Genomic DNA, 17,500 nt, shown 5'->3' on the forward strand with positions numbered 1-17,500 from the left:
CTGTCCTGGTGTTGAGAAGGAGAGAGAGGGTGGTGACTTCTGGTGCCTTTTTTTCTCTTTGGTGGTGACGACCAGGTAGCGAGGCGTCGGTGATGCCGTGACAGAATGCTGGTGATGACTCGTAAGTAGAGGGGTTAATTGACTAATGACAGGGTGGTGATGACATATGACAGCCGTTGACACTTGCTGGTGATGAAGGTTAGTCTTGCCAATGAGTCATAAATGCAATAAACGATGCAGAAGGATAGCATGAGCGTGCACATTTCGCGCCTCGCTTCCCCCTCCTCGATACGTAAACATACTTCGAGTAAATATCAACCTCTAGCATGAACAGCAGCGCTTATTTAATATTCACAGCCACGAAGAGTAACAGAAACAGTCTCCAGATATTTAGCGGGCGGTAACCGTGGGTCATTGACGCCCGCAACATGTACTACGCATTATTTTGCTACGCTTTGGATCCCGCTGATGCAGCAACTTGTAAGCTCGTCCGTGATTGGCCACTCGTGGGGCGCGGGTGACGTCACTCTTTCCTGGTTGGTCCGCGGCGGCGTTGCGTGTTGTGGTGACGTCAGCGGAGCGATGCATTGGGCTGGGTTCAACGTACCCTCTGACAGTTGCCCTTTAAGAAGCGTGTTCGCGTGTTCTTTGGAAGCCAACTACTTGTAAAAACTCACCGAAAAAAGCAAGATGGCTCCCGAATCGCATATTCAAGGCACGATTCAGGTATATTAACATGGAAAGACGATAGCTGGCCCTTTGAAAATAGATTCACTTTGACACTTGCTGCCAACATGACTCTCTCGGGACTGTTGTCATCTCTAGGGTGTTGTTATGACAGCAAAGGCGTGGCTGGCACACCTCATTATAGGGCCATTTTCATGACTTGTAGTTGTTACTTGCTCGCTTAATTGGTGGTAATTAGCAGACGATATGATGGAAATATGTAAGCTAATAAGTAGGGGCAGAAAGATTCATACACACACGCACACACACACACACACACACACACACACACACACACACACACACACACACACACACACACACACACACACACACACACACACACACACACACACGCACACACACAGACACACACAGCTAGAATCACACAACCACACAGAATCTTGAAGTAACACAATTATAAAACCAAGGAAAGTCATATAGAATTACCAGTCCGTTGTAAACTTCCCTTCTTTACATTTTGCTCAGTCCCCTCAGAAGAACATCAGTCCCCCCAGCAGAACATCAGTGTCCTCAGCAGAGCATCCGTCCCCTCAGCAGAACATCCGTCCCTTTAGCAGAACATCCGTCCCCTCAGCAGAACATCCGTCCCCTCAGCAGAACATCCGTCCCCTCAGCAGAACATCCGTCCCTTTAGCAGAACATCAGTCCGCTCAGCAGAACATCCGTCCCTTTAGCAGAACATCCGTCCCCTCAGCAGAACATCCGTCCCTTTAGCAGAACATCAGTCCGCTCAGCAGAACATCCGTCCCTTTAGCAGAAAATCAGTCCCCTCAGCAGAACATCAGTCCCCTCAGCAGAACATCAGTCCCCTCAGCAGAACATCCGTCCCTTTAGCAGAACATCCGTCCCCTCAGCAGAACATCCGTCCCCTCAGCAGAACATCCGTCCCCTCAGCAGAACATCCGTCCCCTCAGCAGAACATCCGTCTCCTCAGCAGAACATCCGTCCCCTCAGCAGAACATCCCGTCCCCTCAGCAGAACATCCGTCTCCTCAGCAGAACATCCGTCCCCTCAGCAGAACATCCCGTCCCCTCAGCAGAACATCCGTCCCCTCAGCAGAACATCCCGTCCCCTCAGCAGAACATCCGTCTCCTCAGCAGAACATCCGTCCCCTCAGCAGAACATCCGTCCCCTCAGCAGAACATCCGTCTCCTCAGCAGAACATCCGTCCCCTCAGCAGAACATCCGTCCCCTCAGCAGAACATCCGTCCCCTCAGCAGAACATCCGTCCCCTCAGCAGAACATCAGTCCCCTCAGCAGAACATCAGTCCCCTCAACAGAACATCCGTCCCTTTAGCAGAACATCCGTCCCCTCAGCAGAACATCCGTCCCTTTAGCAGAACATCCGTCCCTTTAGCAGAACATCAGTCCGCTCAGCAGAACATCCGTCCCTTCAGCAGAAAATCAGTCCCCTCAGCAGAACATCAGTCCCCTCAGCAGAACATCAGTCCCCTCAGCAGAACATCAGTCCCCTCAGCAGAACATCCGTCCCCTCAGCAGAACATCCGTCCCTTTAGCAGAACATCAGTCCGCTCAGCAGAACATCCGTCCCTTCAGCAGAAAATCAGTCCCCTCAGCAGAACATCAGTCCCCTCAGCAGAACATCAGTCCCCTCAACAGAACATCAGTCCCCTCAGCAGAACATCCGTCCCCTCAGCAGAACATCCGTCTCCTCAGCAGAACATCCGTCCCCTCAGCAGAACATGTCTCCCCAGCAGAACATCCGTCTCCTCAACAGAACATCCGTCCCCTCAGCAGAACATCCGTCCCCTCAGCAGAACATCCGTCCCCTCAGCAGAACATCCGTCCCCTCAGCAGAACATCAGTCCCCTCAGCAGAACATCCGTCCCCTCAGCAGAACATCCGTCCCCTCAGAAGAACATCAGTCTCCTCAGCAGAACATCCGTCCCCTCAGCAGAATATCCGTCCCCTCAGCAGAACATCCGTCTCCTCAGGAGAACATCCGTCTCCTCAGCAGAACATCCGTCCCCTCAGCAGAACATCCGTCCCCTCAGCAGAACATCAGTCCCCTCAGCAGAACATCCGTTCCCTCAGCAGAACATCAGTCCCCTCAGCAGAACATCCGTTCCCTCAGCAGAACATCAGTCCCCTCAGCAGAACATCCGTCTCCTCAGCAGAACATCCGTCTTCTCAGCAGAACATCCGTCTTCTCAGCAGAACATCCGTCTCCTCAGCAGAACATCCGTCTCCTCAGCAGAACATCCGTCCCCTCAGCAGAACATCCGTCTCCTCAGCAGAACATCCGTCCCCTCAGCAGAACATCCGTCTCCTCAACAGAACATCAGTCTCCTCAGCAGAACATCCGTCCCCTCAGCAGAACATCCGTCCCCTCAGCAGAACATCCGTCTCCTCAACAGAACATCAGTCTCCTCAGCAGAACATCCGTCCCCTCAGCAGAACATCCGTCTCCTCAACAGAACATCAGTCTCCTCAGCAGAACATCCGTCCCCTCAGCAGAACATCCGTCTCCTCAACAGAACATCAGTCTCCTCAGCAGAACATCCGTCCCCTCAGCAGAACATCCGTCCCCTCAGCAGAACATCCGTCCCCTCAGCAGAACATCCGTCCCCTCAGCAGAACATCCGTCCCCTCAGCAGAACATCCGTCCCCTCAGCAGAACATCAGTCCCCTCAGCAGAACATCAGTCCCCTCAGCAGAACATCAGTCCCCTCAGCAGAACATCCGTCCCCTCAGCAGAACATCCGTCCCCTCAGCAGAACATCCGTCCCCTCAGCAGAACATCCGTCCCCTCAGCAGAACATCCGTCTCCTCAGCAGAACATCCGTCCCCTCAGTAGAACATCCGTCCCCTCAGCAGAACATCCCGTCCCCTCAGCAGAACATCCCGTCCCCTCAGCAGGACATCCGTCCCCTCAGCAGAACATCCCGTCCCCTCAGCAGAACATCCGTCCCCTCAGCAGAACATCCGTCCCCTCAGCAGAACATCCGTCCCCTCAGCAGAACATCCCGTCCCCTCAGCAGAACATCAGTCCCCTCAGCAGAACATCCGTCCCCTCAGCAGAACATCCGTCCCCTCAGTAGAACATCCGTCTCCTCAGCAGAACATCCGTCTCCTCAGCAGAACATCCGTCCCCTCAGTAGAACATCCGTCTCCTCAGCAGAACATCAGTCCCCTCAGCAGAACATCCGTCCCCTCAGCAGAACATCCGTCCCCTCAGCAGAACATCCGTCCCCTCAGCAGAACATCCGTCCCCTCAGCAGAACATCCGTCTCCTCAGCAGAACATCCGTCCCCTCAGTAGAACATCCGTCCCCTCAGCAGAACATCCGTCCCCTCAGCAGAACATCCGTCTCCTCAGCAGAACATCCGTCCCCTCAGTAGAACATCCGTCCCCTCAGCAGAACATCCCGTCCCCTCAGCAGAACATCCCGTCCCCTCAGCAGGACATCCGTCCCCTCAGCAGAACATCCGTCCCCTCAGCAGAACATCAGTCCCCTCAGCAGAACATCCGTCCCCTCAGCAGAACATCCGTCCCCTCAGCAGAACATCCGTCTCCTCAGCAGAACATCCGTCCCCTCAGTAGAACATCCGTCCCCTCAGCAGAACATCAGTCCCCTCAGCAGAACATCCGTCCCCTCAGCAGAACATCCGTCCCCTCAGCAGAACATCCGTCCCCTCAGCAGAACATCCGTCCCCTCAGCAGAACATCCGTCTCCTCAGCAGAACATCCGTCCCCTCAGTAGAACATCCGTCCCCTCAGCAGAACATCCCGTCCCCTCAGCAGAACATCCCGTCCCCTCAGCAGGACATCCGTCCCCTCAGCAGAACATCCCGTCCCCTCAGCAGAACATCCCGTCCCCTCAGCAGACCATCCGTCCCCTCAGCAGAACATCCCGTCCCCTCAGCAGAACATCCGTCCCCTCAGCAGACCATCCGTCCCCTCAGCAGAACATCCCGTCCCCTCAGCAGACCATCCGTCCCCTCAGCAGAACATCCCGTCCCCTCAGCAGGACATCCGTCCCCTCAGCAGAACATCCGTCCCCTCAGCAGAACATCCGTCTCCTCAGCAGAACATCCGTCTCCTCAGCAGAACATCCGTCCCCTCAGCAGGACATCCGTCCCCTCAGCAGAACATCCGTCTCCTCAGCAGAACATCCGTCCCCTCAGCAGAACATCCGTCTCCTCAGCAGAACATCCGTCTCCTCAGCAGAACATCCGTCTCCTCAGCAGAACATCCGTCCCCTCAGCAGACCATCCGTCCCCTCAGCAGAACATCCGTCCCCTCACCAGAACATCAGTCCCCTCAGCAGAACTTCAGTCCCCTTAGCAGAACATCCGTCCCCTCAGCAGGACATCCGTCCCCTCAGCAGAACATCCGTCCCCTCAGCAGACCATCCGTCCCCTCAGCAGAACATCCGTCTCCTCAGCAGAACATCCGTCCCCTCAGCAGACCATCCGTCCCCTCAACAGAACATCCGTCCCCTCACCAGAACATCAGTCCCCTCAGCAGAACTTCAGTCCCCTCAGCAGACCATCCGTCCCCTCAGCAGGACATCCGTCCCCTCAGCAGAACATCCGTCTCCTCAGCAGAACATCCGTCTCCTCACCAGAACATCAGTCCCCTCAGCAGAACTTCAGTCCCCTTAGCAGAACATCCGTCCCCTCAGCAGACCATCCGTCCCCTCAGCAGAACATCCCGTCCCCTCAGCAGAACATCCGTCCCCTCAGCAGACCATCCGTCCCCTCAGCAGAACATCCCGTCCCCTCAGCAGACCATCCGTCCCCTCAGCAGAACATCCCGTCCCCTCAGCAGGACATCCGTCCCCTCAGCAGACCATCCGTCTCCTCAGCAGAACATCCGTCCCCTCAGCAGAACTTCAGTCCCCTTAGCAGAACATCAGTCCCCTCAGCAGAACATCCGTCTCCTCAGCAGAACATCCGTCTCCTCAGCAGAACATCCGTCTCCTCACCAGAACATCCGTCCCCTCAGCAGACCATCCGTCCCCTCAGCAGAACATCCCGTCCCCTCAGCAGACCATCCGTCCCCTCAGCAGAACATCCCGTCCCCTCAGCAGAACATCCGTCCCCTCAGCAGAACATCCGTCTCCTCAGCAGAACATCCGTCTCCTCACCAGAACATCAGTCCCCTCAGCAGACCATCCGTCCCCTCAGCAGAACATCCCGTCCCCTCAGCAGAACATCCGTCTCCTCACCAGAACATCAGTCCCCTCAGCAGACCATCCGTCCCCTCAGCAGAACATCCCGTCCCCTCAGCAGAACATCCGTCTCCTCACCAGAACATCAGTCTCCTCAGCAGAACATCAGTCCCCTCAGCAGAACATCCGTCTCCTCAGCAGAACATCCGTCCCCTCAGCAGAACATCCGTCTCCTCAGCAGAACATCCGTCTCCTCAGCAGAACATCCGTCTCCTCACCAGAACATCCGTCCCCTCAGCAGGACATCCGTCCCCTCAGCAGAACATCCGTCTCCTCACCAGAACATCAGTCCCCTCAGCAGAACTTCAGTCCCCTTAGCAGAACATCAGTCCCCTCAGCAGAACATCCGTCCCCTCAGCAGAACATCCGTCTCCTCAGCAGAACATCCGTCTCCTCAGCAGAACATCCGTCCCCTCAGCAGAACATCCGTCCCCTCAGCAGAACATCCGTCTCCTCAGCAGAACATCCGTCCCCTCAGTAGAACATCCGTCCCCTCAGCAGAACATCCGTCCCCTCAGCAGAACATCCGTCTCCTCAGCAGAACATCCGTCCCCTCAGTAGAACATCCGTCCCCTCAGCAGAACATCCCGTCCCCTCAGCAGAACATCCCGTCCCCTCAGCAGGACATCCGTCCCCTCAGCAGAACATCCGTCCCCTCAGCAGAACATCAGTCCCCTCAGCAGAACATCCGTCCCCTCAGCAGAACATCCGTCCCCTCAGCAGAACATCCGTCTCCTCAGCAGAACATCCGTCCCCTCAGTAGAACATCCGTCCCCTCAGCAGAACATCAGTCCCCTCAGCAGAACATCCGTCCCCTCAGCAGAACATCCGTCCCCTCAGCAGAACATCCGTCCCCTCAGCAGAACATCCGTCCCCTCAGCAGAACATCCGTCTCCTCAGCAGAACATCCGTCCCCTCAGTAGAACATCCGTCCCCTCAGCAGAACATCCCGTCCCCTCAGCAGAACATCCCGTCCCCTCAGCAGGACATCCGTCCCCTCAGCAGAACATCCCGTCCCCTCAGCAGAACATCCCGTCCCCTCAGCAGACCATCCGTCCCCTCAGCAGAACATCCCGTCCCCTCAGCAGAACATCCGTCCCCTCAGCAGACCATCCGTCCCCTCAGCAGAACATCCCGTCCCCTCAGCAGACCATCCGTCCCCTCAGCAGAACATCCCGTCCCCTCAGCAGGACATCCGTCCCCTCAGCAGAACATCCGTCCCCTCAGCAGAACATCCGTCTCCTCAGCAGAACATCCGTCTCCTCAGCAGAACATCCGTCCCCTCAGCAGGACATCCGTCCCCTCAGCAGAACATCCGTCTCCTCAGCAGAACATCCGTCCCCTCAGCAGAACATCCGTCTCCTCAGCAGAACATCCGTCTCCTCAGCAGAACATCCGTCTCCTCAGCAGAACATCCGTCCCCTCAGCAGACCATCCGTCCCCTCAGCAGAACATCCGTCCCCTCACCAGAACATCAGTCCCCTCAGCAGAACTTCAGTCCCCTTAGCAGAACATCCGTCCCCTCAGCAGGACATCCGTCTCCTCAGCAGAACATCCGTCCCCTCAGCAGACCATCCGTCCCCTCAGCAGACCATCCGTCCCCTCAGCAGAACATCCGTCTCCTCAGCAGAACATCCGTCCCCTCAGCAGACCATCCGTCCCCTCAACAGAACATCCGTCCCCTCACCAGAACATCAGTCCCCTCAGCAGAACTTCAGTCCCCTTAGCAGAACATCCGTCCCCTCAGCAGGACATCCGTCTCCTCAGCAGAACATCCGTCCCCTCAGCAGACCATCCGTCCCCTCAGCAGAACATCCGTCTCCTCAGCAGAACATCCGTCCCCTCAGCAGACCATCCGTCCCCTCAACAGAACATCCGTCCCCTCACCAGAACATCAGTCCCCTCAGCAGAACTTCAGTCCCCTTAGCAGAACATCCGTCCCCTCAGCAGGACATCCGTCTCCTCAGCAGAACATCCGTCCCCTCAGCAGACCATCCGTCCCCTCAGCAGACCATCCGTCCCCTCAGCAGAACATCCGTCTCCTCAGCAGAACATCCGTCCCCTCAGCAGACCATCCGTCCCCTCAACAGAACATCCGTCCCCTCACCAGAACATCAGTCCCCTCAGCAGAACTTCAGTCCCCTCAGCAGACCATCCGTCCCCTCAGCAGGACATCCGTCCCCTCAGCAGAACATCCGTCTCCTCAGCAGAACATCCGTCTCCTCACCAGAACATCAGTCCCCTCAGCAGAACTTCAGTCCCCTTAGCAGAACATCCGTCCCCTCAGCAGACCATCCGTCCCCTCAGCAGAACATCCCGTCCCCTCAGCAGAACATCCGTCCCCTCAGCAGACCATCCGTCCCCTCAGCAGAACATCCCGTCCCCTCAGCAGACCATCCGTCCCCTCAGCAGAACATCCCGTCCCCTCAGCAGGACATCCGTCCCCTCAGCAGACCATCCGTCTCCTCAGCAGAACATCCGTCCCCTCAGCAGAACTTCAGTCCCCTTAGCAGAACATCAGTCCCCTCAGCAGAACATCCGTCTCCTCAGCAGAACATCCGTCTCCTCAGCAGAACATCCGTCTCCTCACCAGAACATCCGTCCCCTCAGCAGACCATCCGTCCCCTCAGCAGAACATCCCGTCCCCTCAGCAGACCATCCGTCCCCTCAGCAGAACATCCCGTCCCCTCAGCAGAACATCCGTCCCCTCAGCAGAACATCCGTCTCCTCAGCAGAACATCCGTCTCCTCACCAGAACATCAGTCCCCTCAGCAGACCATCCGTCCCCTCAGCAGAACATCCCGTCCCCTCAGCAGAACATCCGTCTCCTCACCAGAACATCAGTCCCCTCAGCAGACCATCCGTCCCCTCAGCAGAACATCCCGTCCCCTCAGCAGAACATCCGTCTCCTCACCAGAACATCAGTCTCCTCAGCAGAACATCAGTCCCCTCAGCAGAACATCCGTCTCCTCAGCAGAACATCCGTCCCCTCAGCAGAACATCCGTCTCCTCAGCAGAACATCCGTCTCCTCAGCAGAACATCCGTCTCCTCACCAGAACATCCGTCCCCTCAGCAGGACATCCGTCCCCTCAGCAGAACATCCGTCTCCTCACCAGAACATCAGTCCCCTCAGCAGAACTTCAGTCCCCTTAGCAGAACATCAGTCCCCTCAGCAGAACATCCGTCCCCTCAGCAGAACATCCGTCTCCTCAGCAGAACATCCGTCTCCTCAGCAGAACATCCGTCTCCTCACCAGAACATCAGTCCCCTCAGCAGAACTTCAGTCCCCTTAGCAGAACATCAGTCCCCTCAGCAGAACATCCGTCTCCTCAGCAGAACATCCGTCTCCTCAGCAGAACATCCGTCCCCTCAGCAGAACATCCGTCTCCTCAGCAGAACATCCGTCCCCTCAGCAGGACATCCGTCCCCTCAGCAGAACATCCGTCTCCTCAGCAGAACATCCGTCCCCTCAGCAGAACATCCCGTCCCCTCAGCAGGACATCCGTCTCCTCAGCAGAACATCCGTCTCCTCAGCAGAACATCCGTCTCCTCAGCAGAACATCCGTCTCCTCAGCAGAACATCAGTCCCCTCAGCAGAACATCCGTCTCCTCAGCAGAACATCCGTCTCCTCAGCAGAACATCCGTCTCCTCAGCAGAACATCCGTCTCCTCAGTAGAACATCCGTCTCCTCAGCAGAACATCCGTCTCCTCAGCAGAACATCCGTCCCCTCAGCAGACCATCCGTCCCCTCAGCAGAACATCCCGTCCCCTCAGCAGAACATCCGTCTCCTCAGCAGAACATCCGTCCCCTCAGCAGGACATCCGTCTCCTCAGCAGACCATCCGTCTCCTCAGCAGGACATCCGTCCCCTCAGCAGAACATCCGTCTCCTCAGCAGACCATCCGTCCCCTCAGCAGGACATCCGTCCCCTCAGCAGAACATCCGTCTCCTCAGCAGAACATCCGTCTCCTCAGCAGAACATCCGTCCCCTCAGCAGACCATCCGTCCCCTCAGCAGAACATCCGTCCCCTCAGCAGAACATCCGTCCCCTCAGCAGAACATCCCGTCCCCTCAGCAGAACATCCGTCTCCTCAGCAGAACATCCGTCTCCTCAGCAGAACATCCGTCCCCTCAGCAGACCATCCGTCCCCTCAGCAGAACATCCCGTCCCCTCAGCAGAACATCCGTCCCCTCAGCAGAACATCCCGTCCCCTCAGCAGACCATCCGTCCCCTCAGCAGAACATCCCGTCCCCTCAGCAGAACATCCGTCTCCTCAGCAGAACATCCGTCCCCTCAGCAGACCATCCGTCCCCTCAGCAGAACATCCGTCCCCTCAGCAGACCATCCGTCCCCTCAGCAGAACATCCGTCTCCTCAGCAGACCATCCGTCTCCTCAGCAGAACATCCCGTCCCCTCAGCAGAACATCCGTCTCCTCAGCAGACCATCCGTCCCCTCAGCAGAACATCCCGTCCCCTCAGCAGACCATCCGTCCCCTCAGCAGAACATCCCGTCCCCTCAGCAGGACATCCGTCCCCTCAGCAGAACATCCGTCTCCTCAGCAGAACATCCGTCCCCTCAGCAGAACATCCGTCTCCTCAGCAGAACATCCCGTCCCCTCAGCAGAACATCCGTCTCCTCAGCAGAACATCAGTCCCCTCAGCAGAACATCAGTCCCCTCAGCAGAACATCCGTCCCCTCAGCAGAACATCCGTCCCCTCAGCAGAACATCAGTCCCCTTAGCAGAACATCCGTCTCCTCAGCAGAACATCCGTCCCCTCAGCAGAACATCAGTCCCCTCAGCAGAACATCAGTCCCCTCAGCAGAACATCCGTCCCCTCAGCAGAACATCAGTCCTGTTAGCAGAACATCCGTCTCCTCAGCAGAACATCCGTCCCCTCAGCAGAACATCCGTCCCCTCAGCAGAACATCCGTCCCCTCAGCAGAACATCAGTCCCCTTAGCAGAACATCCGTCTCCTCAGCAGAACATCCGTCCCCTCAGCAGAACATCAGTCCCCTCAGCAGAACATCAGTCCCCTCAGCAGAACATCAGTCCCCTCAGCAGAACATCCGTCCCCTCAGCAGAACATCAGTCCTCTTAGCAGAACATCCGTCTCCTCAGCAGAACATCCGTCCCCTCAGCAGAACATCCGTCCCCTCAGCAGAACATCAGTCCCCTCAGCAGAACATCAGTCCCCTCAGCAGAACATCCGTCTCCTCAGCAGAACATCCGTCCCCTCAGCAGAACATCAGTCCCCTCAGCAGAACATCAGTCCCCTCAGCAGAACATCCGTCCCCTCAGCAGAACATCAGTCCCCTCAGCAGAACATCAGTCCCCTCAGCAGAACATCCGTCTCCTCAGCAGAACATCCGTCCCCTCAGCAGAACATCAGTCCCCTCAGCAGAACATCAGTCCCCTCAGCAGAACATCCGTCCCCTCAGCAGAACATCAGTCCCCTCAGCAGAACATCAGTCCCCTCAGCAGAACATCCGTCTCCTCAGCAGAACATCCGTCCCCTCAGCAGAACATCAGTCCCCTCAGCAGAACATCAGTCCCTTTAGCAGAACATCCGTCTCCTCAGCAGAACATCCGTCCCCTCAGCAGAACATCAGTCCCCTCAGCAGAACATCAGTCCCCTCAGCAGAACATCCGTCCCCTCAGCAGAACATCAGTCCTCTTAGCAGAACATCCGTCCCCTCAGCAGACCATCCGTCCCCTCAGCAGAACATCCGTCCCCTCAGCAGAACATCCGTCCCCTCAGCAGAACATCAGTCCCCTTAGCAGAACATCCGTCTCCTCAGCAGAACATCCGTCCCCTCAGCAGAACATCAGTCCCCTCAGCAGAACATCAGTCCCCTCAGCAGAACATCCGTCCCCTCAGCAGAACATCAGTCCTCTTAGCAGAACATCCGTCTCCTCAGCAGAACATCCGTCCCCTCAGCAGAACATCCGTCCCCTCAGCAGAACATCCGTCCCCTCAGCAGAACATCAGTCCCCTTAGCAGAACATCCGTCTCCTCAGCAGAACATCCGTCCCCTCAGCAGAACATCAGTCCCCTCAGCAGAACATCAGTCCCCTCAGCAGAACATCCGTCCCCTCAGCAGAACATCAGTCCTCTTAGCAGAACATCCGTCTCCTCAGCAGAACATCCGTCCCCTCAGCAGAACATCCGTCCCCTCAGCAGAACATCCGTCCCCTCAGCAGAACATCAGTGCCCTCAACAGAACATCAGTCCTCTTAGCAGAACATCCGTCTCCTCAGCAGAACATCCGTCCCCTCAGCAGAACATCCGTCCCCTCAGCAGAACATCAGTCCTCTTAGCAGAACATCCGTCTCCTCAGCAGAACATCCGTCCCCTCAGCAGAACATCCGTCCCCTCAGCAGAACATCCGTCCCCTCAGCAGAACATCAGTCCCCTTAGCAGAACATCCGTCTCCTCAGCAGAACATCCGTCCCCTCAGCAGAACATCCGTCCCCTCAGCAGAACATCCGTCCCCTCAGCAGAACATCCGTCCCCTCAGCAGAACATCCGTCCCCTCAGCAGAACATCAGTCCCCTCAGCAGAACATCAGTCCCCTTAGCAGAACATCCGTCTCCTCAGCAGAACATCCGTCCCCTCAGCAGAACATCCGTCCCCTCAGCAGAACATCCGTCCCCTCAGCAGAACATCCGTCCCCTCAGCAGAACATCAGTCCCCTCAGCAGACCATTAGTCCCCTCAGCAGAACATCAGTCCCCTCAGCAGAACATCAGTCCCCTCAGCAGAACATCCGTCTCCTCAGCAGAACATCAGTCCCCTCAGCAGAACATCAGTCCCCTCAGCAGAACATCCGTCCCCTCAGCAGAACATCAGTCCTCTTAGCAGAACATCCGTCCCCTCAGCAGACCATCCGTCCCCTCAGCAGAACATCCGTCCCCTCAGCAGAACATCCGTCCCCTCAGCAGAACATCAGTCCTCTTAGCAGAACATCCGTCTCCTTAGCAGAACATCCGTCCCCTCAGCAGAACATCCGTCCCCTCAGCAGAACATCCGTCCCCTCAGCAGAACATCAGTCCCCTTAGCAGAACATCCGTCTCCTCAGCAGAACATCCGTCCCCTCAGCAGAACATCAGTCCCCTCAGCAGAACATCCGTCCCCTCAGCAGACCATCCGTCCCCTCAGCAGAACATCCGTCCCCTCAGCAGAACATCCGTCCCCTCAGCAGAACATCAGTCCCCTTAGCAGAACATCCGTCTCCTCAGCAGAACATCCGTCCCCTCAGCAGAACATCAGTCCCCTCAGCAGAACATCAGTCCCCTCAGCAGAACATCCGTCCCCTCAGCAGAACATCAATGCCCTCAGCAGAACATCCGTCTCCTCAGCAGAACATCCGTCTCATCAGCAGAACATCCGTCTCCTCAGCAGAACATCCGTCCCCTCAACAGAACATCCGTGTCCTCAGCAGAACATCCGTCCCTTTAGCAGAACATCCATCCCCTCAGCAGAACACCAGTCTCCTCAGCAGAACACCAGTCCCCTCAGCAGAACATCAGTGCCCTCAGCTGAACACCAGTCTCCTAAGCAGAACATCCGTCCCCTCAGCAGAACATCCGTCTCCTCAGCAGAACATCAGTCCCCTCAGCAGAACACCAGTCTCCTCAGCAGAACATCCGTCCCCTCAGCAGAACATCCGTCTCCTCAGCAGAACATCCGTCTCCTCAGCAGAACATCCGTCTCCTCAGCAGAACATCCGTCTCCTCAGCAGAACATCCGTCTCCTCAGCAGAACATCAGTCCCCTCAGCAGAACATCAGTCCCCTCAGCAGAACATCCGTCCCCTCAGCAGAACATCCGTCTCCTCAGCAGAACATCCGTCTCCTCAGCAGAACATCAGTCTCCTCAGCAGAACATCCGTCTCCTCAGCAGAACATCCGTCTCCTCAGCAGAACATCCGTCCCCTCAACAGAACATCCGTCTCCTCAGCAAAACATCAGTCCCCTCAGCAGAACATCCGTCTCCTCAGCAAAACATCAGTCCCCTCAGCAGAACATCCGTCTCCTCAGCAGAACATCCGTCTCCTCACCAGAACATCAGTCCCCTCAGCAGAACATCCGTCTCCTCAGCAGAACATCCGTCTCCTCACCAGAACATCAGTCCCCTCAGCAGAACATCCGTCTCCTCAGCAGAACATCCGTCTCCTCACCAGAACATCAGTCCCCTCAGCAGAACATCCGTCTCCTCAGCAGAACATCCGTCTCCTCAGCAGAACATCAGTCTCCTCAGCAGAACATCCGTCTTTTCAGCAGAACATCCGTCTCCTCAGCAGAACATCCGTCTCCTCACCAGAACATCAGTCCCCTCAGCAGAACATCCGTCCCCTCAACAGAACATCCGTCTCCTCACCAGAACATCAGTCCCCTCAGCAGAACATCCGTCTCCTCAGCAGAACATCCGTCTCCTCAGCAGAACATCAGTCTCCTCAGCAGAACATCCGTCTTCTCAGCAGAACATCCGTCTCCTCAGCAGAACATCCGTCCCCTCAACAGAACATCCGTCTCCTCAGCAGAACATCCGTCCCCTCAGCAGAACATCCGTCCCCTCAGCAGAACATCCGTCCCCTCAGCAGAACATCCGTCTCCTCAGCAGAACATCCGTCCCCTCAGCAGAACATCCGTCTCCTCAGCAGAACATCCGTCCCCTCAACAGAACATCCGTCTCCTCAGCAGAACATCCGTCCCCTCAGCAGAACATCCGTCTCCTCAGCAGAACATCCGTCCCCTCAGCAGAACATCCGTCTCCTCAGCAGAACATCCGTCCCCTCAACAGAACATCCGTCTCCTCAGCAGAACATCCGTCTCCTCAGCAGAACATCTGTCCCCTCAGCAGAACATCCGTCCCCTCAGCAGAACATCCGTCCCCTCAGCAGAACATCCGTCCCCTCAACAGAACATCAGTGCCCTCAGCAGAACATCCGTCTCCTCAGCAGAACATCCGTCCCCTCAGCAGAACATCCGTCTCCTCAGCAGAACATCCGTCCCCTCAACAGAACATCCGTCTCCTCAGCAGAACATCAGTGCCCTCAGCAGAACATCCGTCTCCTCAGCAGAACATCCGTCTCCTCAGCAGAACATCAGTCCCCTCAGCAGAAAATCAGTCCCCTCAACAGAACATCCGTCTCCTCAGCAGAACATCCGTCCCCTCAGCAGAACATCCGTCTCCTCAGCAGAACATCCGTCCCCTCAGCAGAACATCCGTCTCCTCAGCAGAATATCCGTCTCCTCAGCAGAACATCAGTCCCCTCAGCAGAACATCCGTCTCCTCAGCAGAACATATGTCCCCTCAGCAGAACATCCGTCCCCTCAGCAGAACATCCGTCTCCTCAGCAGAACATCCGTCTCCTCAGCAGAACATCCGTCCCCTCAGCAGAACATGTCTCCCCAGCAGAACATCCGTCCCCTCAGAAGAACATCAGTCTCCTCAGCAGAACATCCGTCCCCTCAGCAGAACATGTCTCCCCAGCAGAACATCCGTCTCCTCAGCAGAATATCCGTCTCCTCAGCAGAACATCAGTCCCCTCAGCAGAACATCCGTCTCCTCAGCAGAACATATGTCCCCTCAGTAGAACATCCGTCCCCTCAGCAGAACATCCGTCTCCTCAGCAGAACATCCGTCTCCTCAGCAGAACATCCGTCCCCTCAGCAGAACATGTCTCCCCAGCAGAACATCCGTCCCCTCAGAAGAACATCAGTCTCCTCAGCAGAACATCCGTCCCCTCAGCAGAACATGTCTCCCCAGCAGAACATCCGTCTCTTCAGCAGAACATCAGTCCCCTCAGCAGAACATCAGTCCCCTCAGAAGAACATCAGTGCCCTCAGCAGAACATCAGTCCCCTCAGCAGAACATCCGTCCCCTCAGCAGAACATCAGTCCCCTCAGCAGAACATCCGTCCCCTCAGCAGAACATCCGTCCCCTCAGCAGAACATCCGTCCCCTCAGCAGAACATCCGTCCCCTCAGCAGAACATCCGTCTCCTCAGCAGAACATCCGTCTCCTCAGCAGAACATCAGTCATCTCAGCAGAACATCCGTGCCCTCAACAGAACATCAGTCCCCTCAGCAGAACATCAGTCCCTTCAGCAGAACATCCGTCCCCTCAGCAGAACATCCGTCCCCTCAGCAGAACATCAGTCCCCTCAGCAGAACATCAGTGCCCTCAGCAGAACATCAGTCCCCTCAGCAGAACATCCGTCCCCTCAGCAGAACATCAGTCCCCTCAGCAGAACATCCGTCCCCTCAGCAGAACATCCGTCCCCTCAGCAGAACATCCGTCCCCTCAGCAGAACATCCGTCCCCTCAGCAGAACACCCGGTTCCTCAGCAGAACATCCGTCTCCTCAGCAGAACATCAGTCATCTCAGCAGAACATCCGTGCCCTCAACAGAACATCAGTCCCCTCAGCAGAACATCAGTCCCTTCAGCAGAACATCAGCCCCCTCAGCAGATCATCCGTCTCCTCAGCAGAACATCAGTCCCCTCAGCAGAACATCCGTGCCCTCAGCAGAACATCAGTCCACTCAGCAGAACATCAGTCATCTCAGCAGATTATCCGTCTCCTCAGCAGAACATCCGTCCCCTCAGCAGAACATCAGTCCCCTCAGCAGAACATCCGTCTCCTCAGCAGAACATCCGTCTCCTCAGCAGAACATCCGTCCCCTCAGCAGAACATCCGTCCCATCAGCAGAACATCCGTCCCCTCAGCAGAACATCCGTCCCCTCAGCAGAACATCAGTCCCCTCAGCAGAACATCAGTCCCCTCAGCAGAACTTCAGGGCCCTCAGCAGAACATCAGTCCCCTCAGCAGAACTTCAGGGCCCTCAGCAGAACTTCAGGGCCCTCAGCAGAACTTCAGGGCCCTCAGCAGAACTTCAGGGCCCTCAGCAGAACATCAGTCCCCTCAGCAGAACATCCGTGCCCTCAGCAGAACATCAGTCCCCTCAGCAGAACATCCGTTCCCTCAGCAGAACATCAGTCCCCTCAGCAGAACATTCGTCTCCTCAGCAGAACATCCGTCTCCTCAGCAGAACATCAGTCCCTTCAGCAGAACATCAGTTGCCCTCAGCAGAACATCAGTGCCCTCAACAGAACATCAGTCCCCTCAGCAGAACATCAGTCCCCTCAGCAGAACATCCGTTCCCTCAGCAGAACATCAGTCCCCTCAGCAGAACATCCGTCCCCTCAGCAGAACATCCGTCCCCTCAACAGAACATCAGCCCCCTCAGCAGATCATCCGTCTCCTCAGCAGAACATCAGTCCCCTCAGCAGAACATCCGTGCCCTCAGCAGAACATCAGTCCACTCAGCAGAACATCAGTCATCTCAGCAGATTATCCGTCTCCTCAGCAGAACATCCGTCCCCTCAGCAGAACATCAGTCCCCTCAGCAGAACATCCGTCTCCTCAGCAGAACATCCGTCTCCTCAGCAGAACATACGTCCCCTCAGCAGAACATCCGTCTCCTCAGCTGAACATCCGTCCCCTCAGCAGAACATCCTTTCCCTCAGCAGAACACAAGTCCCC

The 17,500-nt window shown here is 56.4% G+C and overlaps 1 protein-coding gene across 1 annotated transcript in view; it reads left to right on the forward strand.

The window, feature by feature from the left end:
* The first annotated feature begins 794 nt into the window (after positions 1–794).
* The window catches only part of LOC138861038 (uncharacterized), a 20,677-nt gene continuing 3,971 nt past the window's right edge, over positions 795–17,500 (forward strand). The window contains exons 1-10 of the mRNA XM_070119739.1: positions 795–888; positions 2,308–2,475; positions 3,086–3,255; positions 9,022–9,291; positions 13,312–13,581; positions 15,292–15,862; positions 16,324–16,593; positions 16,744–16,922; positions 17,125–17,374; positions 17,485–17,500. The exon at positions 17,485–17,500 is cut by the window's right edge and continues 103 nt beyond it. Of these exons, the coding sequence (XP_069975840.1) occupies positions 795–888; positions 2,308–2,475; positions 3,086–3,255; positions 9,022–9,291; positions 13,312–13,581; positions 15,292–15,862; positions 16,324–16,593; positions 16,744–16,922; positions 17,125–17,374; positions 17,485–17,500 (2,258 nt within the window). The remainder of the gene's footprint in view (positions 889–2,307; positions 2,476–3,085; positions 3,256–9,021; positions 9,292–13,311; positions 13,582–15,291; positions 15,863–16,323; positions 16,594–16,743; positions 16,923–17,124; positions 17,375–17,484) is intronic.

The sequence above is a fragment of the Penaeus vannamei genome, unplaced genomic scaffold, assembly GCF_042767895.1.
Source record: "Penaeus vannamei isolate JL-2024 unplaced genomic scaffold, ASM4276789v1 unanchor601, whole genome shotgun sequence".
NCBI lineage: Eukaryota > Metazoa > Arthropoda > Malacostraca > Decapoda > Penaeidae > Penaeus > Penaeus vannamei.